Source organism: Sphaeroforma arctica (genome assembly GCF_001186125.1).
Source record: "Sphaeroforma arctica JP610 unplaced genomic scaffold supercont1.1178, whole genome shotgun sequence".
Taxonomy (NCBI): domain Eukaryota; class Ichthyosporea; order Ichthyophonida; genus Sphaeroforma; species Sphaeroforma arctica.
In genome coordinates, this window is record NW_014039380.1 from 11,493 (window position 1) to 15,576 (window position 4,084).

Sequence of the window (4,084 nt, forward strand, 5' to 3'; positions counted from 1 at the left end):
TACATATATATATATATATATATGTTTGTGTGTGTGTTTGTTTGTGTGTGTGTGTGTATTTGTTTATGTCTTGTGTGTGTGTGTATTTTGTTTTATGTCTGTCTGTGTGTGTGTGCATGTATGTGTGTGCATGTATGTGTGTGTGTGTGTTTCTGTGTATGATAGCATGGATCATATTCATTCGGTTATGTGATCGTTTGAGTCTAGCGCGTGAATTCATGTGGCATATGACATCTCAGGTACAAAAAACCAGCTTCAACACGTACAACTGCAGCAAGTACGTCGACCAAGAGTTCAGTGAAACTTCATTTTAAACTGACAGGCTGTAATGTCCATTATTGCATTTGGATGAGATGACGGGTTGGTCGAGTGCCTAATGCACAGTATAATGGACGCTACAGCTCACAGTCCGGTCGCAGACTGAGTGCGGCTTTGCGTTACAGATGAACGTACTCTACCCGACCAACTCCAACACTCCGATGTTCGGCTGAGTCATGACAGTGATGTGCCCTCAGTAACAACAACAGCACGTGTGACTGTGGCATGGACATGCACACGTCAAGAGACGCGCAAAGTACCTTGATGATGAAGCAGTCCATTGCCATCGACCATGATCACCTACACCTTGACGTCGGTATTGTTGATGAGTTGAGTATAGGGGTCAGTGACATACGCATGTGTGTGGTGTATTGCTTATCTATGTGAGTTGTCTGAGTATAGGGGTCAATGACGTACGCATGTGTGTGTTGTATTGCTTATCTATGTGAGTTGTCTGAGGATAGGGGTCAGTGACGTACGCATGTGTGTGGTGTATTGCTTATCTATGTGAGTTGTCTGAGTATAGGGGTCAGTGACACACGCATGTGTGTGGTAGGTATATCCTTCGTTTAAGTGAGACTAATAGTGCGTGGTGCACCCATCCATCGGGGTGGTGTGTGTACACCTGCCGTAGTCTTTCGTGCAATGTACTGTGTGGGTGTGATGATCGTTCCTTCTTCATACGTACAATGCGAACCCCTGCGATGCATGGGCAATGGTGATCTGGTGAGACGATGTATTCGGTGGGATTTAACAGAGCGTTTCATACCAGTACAAAGTGTAGTAGAACCTCACTTCGTAAACCATAACGTACCTCTAGAGTACATCAGAAGGAGAAATGGCAAATGTATATGCAGATGCGCACCAAAACGTACATGAAGAAGGATTATAAAAGACACGCTCGGATCAGTGCTTCTCAGTATAAGGATGATGTATGAGGAAGATATATACCAGAGTACCGACCCACACACACAATACCAACCCACACACACACACAGTACCAACCCACCAACACAGTACCAACCCACACACACAGTATCAACCACACACACACACAGTACAACCCACACACACAATACAACCCCCACACACAGTACCAACCCACACACATAGTACCAACCCGCACACACAGTACCAACCCACACACACAGTACCAACCCACACACACAGTACCGACCCACACACACATATCCAACCCACAGTAACCAACCCACACCCACAGTACCAATCCACACACACAGTACAACCCACACACACCTGTGGCACGAGGTCTGGCCTGGTTGTCTTGAGCACATTCACCATATCCACCAAATGCGACACCTCTCTGAAGGCTAAGAAGCCTGCGATGTAGGGCTCGCTAATGTGCACCATAGTGCATTCAGCGTACACTGTCTGCAGTAAGAGACACAGCGAAGATACACGTGTGCATGTGTAGGCATAGACTTAGCAAACAAGCAGAAGAAGTTACACGTGTGCATGTGTAGGTATAGACTCAGCAAACAGGCAGAAGTTACGTGTGTGCATGTGTAGGTATAGACACAGCAAACAGGCAGAAGAAGTTACACGTGTGCATGTGTAGGTATAGACTCAGCAAGCAGGCGTAGAAATTACACGTGTGCATGTGTAGGTATAGACTCAGCAAAGAGGCAGTAGAAGTTACGCGTGTGCTTGTGATTGGTGTGATATCTACTGAGGAACAGGCCCTGTAGAAGATGCCTTAGATAGCTTGCGGTGGTAGCGCGAGTAGTCTGTCGTTGACATATACGCTCCATTGTATAACGAGGTGCACGCTTTGCTTATTAGTGGGATAGCTTGGTTAATAATGAGATAGCTTGGTTAATAATGAGACAGCTTGGTTATTAATGAGATAGCTTGGTTATTAATGAGATAGCTTGGTTATAAATGAGATAGCTTGGTTATTAATGAGATAGCTTGGTTAATAATGGGATAGCTTGGCTATTAATAAGATAGCTTGGTAATTAATGAGATAGCTGCGCTCAAGGCGAGTCCGAGTGGTGGCTAATGAAGGTAAGGAAAGTATAATCATTGGGATGCTTCTGAGTGAGGACTGGATGGATGTGTGTGTAGTGTAAATCAGCATACACACGCTATTGAGAGCAGGCTGTGGAGGGATTAAATGGCCTGTCCGCTCTGTGACTTCAGATAGCCGGATACATATGCGCCGTTCAGTTAGTTAGGCTTGTGTAGACAATCAGGATGTTGGAGAACCCACACCACGAACCAAGGGTAAGGGACGATTGTTTGAGATCATCTAATGAAGCAGACACACTCTGCAGATGCTGAGTATGATACATGCGCCTATACCAGGCGTTTAACTCTTTTCAAGGCACAGATGGTTGATTGTATATATCTTTTGATAGTTCATTATACATATCTATTGCTGTGTGTAGCGAATGTTTTTGAGTATACAAATAAATGGTAAGTTCCGGTCTAGTATGGCCCACTCCTCTTCTCAGACGTTGCAACCCGTGTACACTTTCCGTAGTGGCCGAATGATGCTCATACAAGTATGCGGGACACCTGGACTATATATGTAGTATACGACCACCCTAGAACGCCATAGTACTATAAAGCTGCTCAGCACAGGTACACCACCACCATGTACTCCCCCATGAACTTGTGATGCATATGCACGTGTTTGTGTGAGGAACACACACACACACACACACATATATATATATATATACCGAACGAGTTGGTACCCTAATAAGAGAACAGACATTGCCCGAGGAATAGTGGGGTACAAATGCAACGGTAGCAATCACTCCATACGACATATATTACGGATACATACGCCCGCCGGTATTGAACTACACTGTGATATACACTCTCGCAGGTGAAGCTCTGAGAACAAACAACCTCCGAAAACGAACAACCTCTGAGCACAACGAATCGTAGCACAAACGTGCCACAGCCATGAAAATAGGTGTGTTGTGCATGAATACGTGATTTGTCGCTTTGTTGACTGTGCCGTCTTCGCTAGCCATCCGATGCCTCGTTTCAGGTCAATGCACTAGGGTTTGTGGTCTTTAGGGTTTTAGGGGTTTTAGGGTTTTGGTGTTGTTTATTGCAAGTGCGTGCGTGCGTGTGTGGTTGAGCACATAAGCACACTGCAGTCGTGCGACATAGCAGCACACGCGCATACGTCACCTGCAACGACGGATAGCTCAGCACCACCAGGCACGCACACGCCAAAGTGTCGTTTCCCTTGATGAAACTGATATCCACCCCTCCGATCAGAGTTAGAGCCTCCACTTTTAGAGCCGTCTCTTCCGTTGCAACGTCCGCATCTGCGAGGTCACACATCCACTTGGCTGTGTTTTGGGTCACCAACTGTCTTTTCAGTTCACTCTGCACACTGCGTAAAGGAGTTTGGTATGATAAGCCTAGTGCGTTGATTGATTATGAGTTGTCAAAACACTATTCCAAGACTATGGTTCAAAACAAAAATGTATGCAATGAGTGTAGAAGCCCTTGCAGCACATTGCATACTAAAAATAGACAGCTGACAGGAGAGACGAAACAGTCAACTGTACAGACTACGCACCTGTGAGAAGGTAATCAATTTCTCGCCAACAGGGCACCACTTTTTCAATGGGTCATTTAAACTATGCCACAGGGAAATCTCATGCAGCAATTGCTCGACAACATCATAAAGTTGTTATGTGTGTGTACGTATCTATATATATATATATATATATATATATATATATATAGTNTGTGTGTGTGTGTGTGTGTGTGTGTG

General features: G+C 45.0%; 1 protein-coding gene across 1 annotated transcript in view; it reads right to left on the reverse strand.

The window, feature by feature from the left end:
- The window catches only part of SARC_10231 (hypothetical protein), a gene marked incomplete at both ends in the record, with an annotated part of 6,455 nt that extends 2,810 nt beyond the window's left edge, over positions 1 to 3,645 (reverse strand). The window contains 3 exons of the mRNA XM_014295735.1: positions 579 to 618; positions 1,576 to 1,710; positions 3,490 to 3,645. Coding sequence (XP_014151210.1) covers positions 579 to 618; positions 1,576 to 1,710; positions 3,490 to 3,645 — 331 coding nt within the window. The remainder of the gene's footprint in view (positions 1 to 578; positions 619 to 1,575; positions 1,711 to 3,489) is intronic.
- Positions 3,646 to 4,084: the final 439 nt, after the last annotated feature.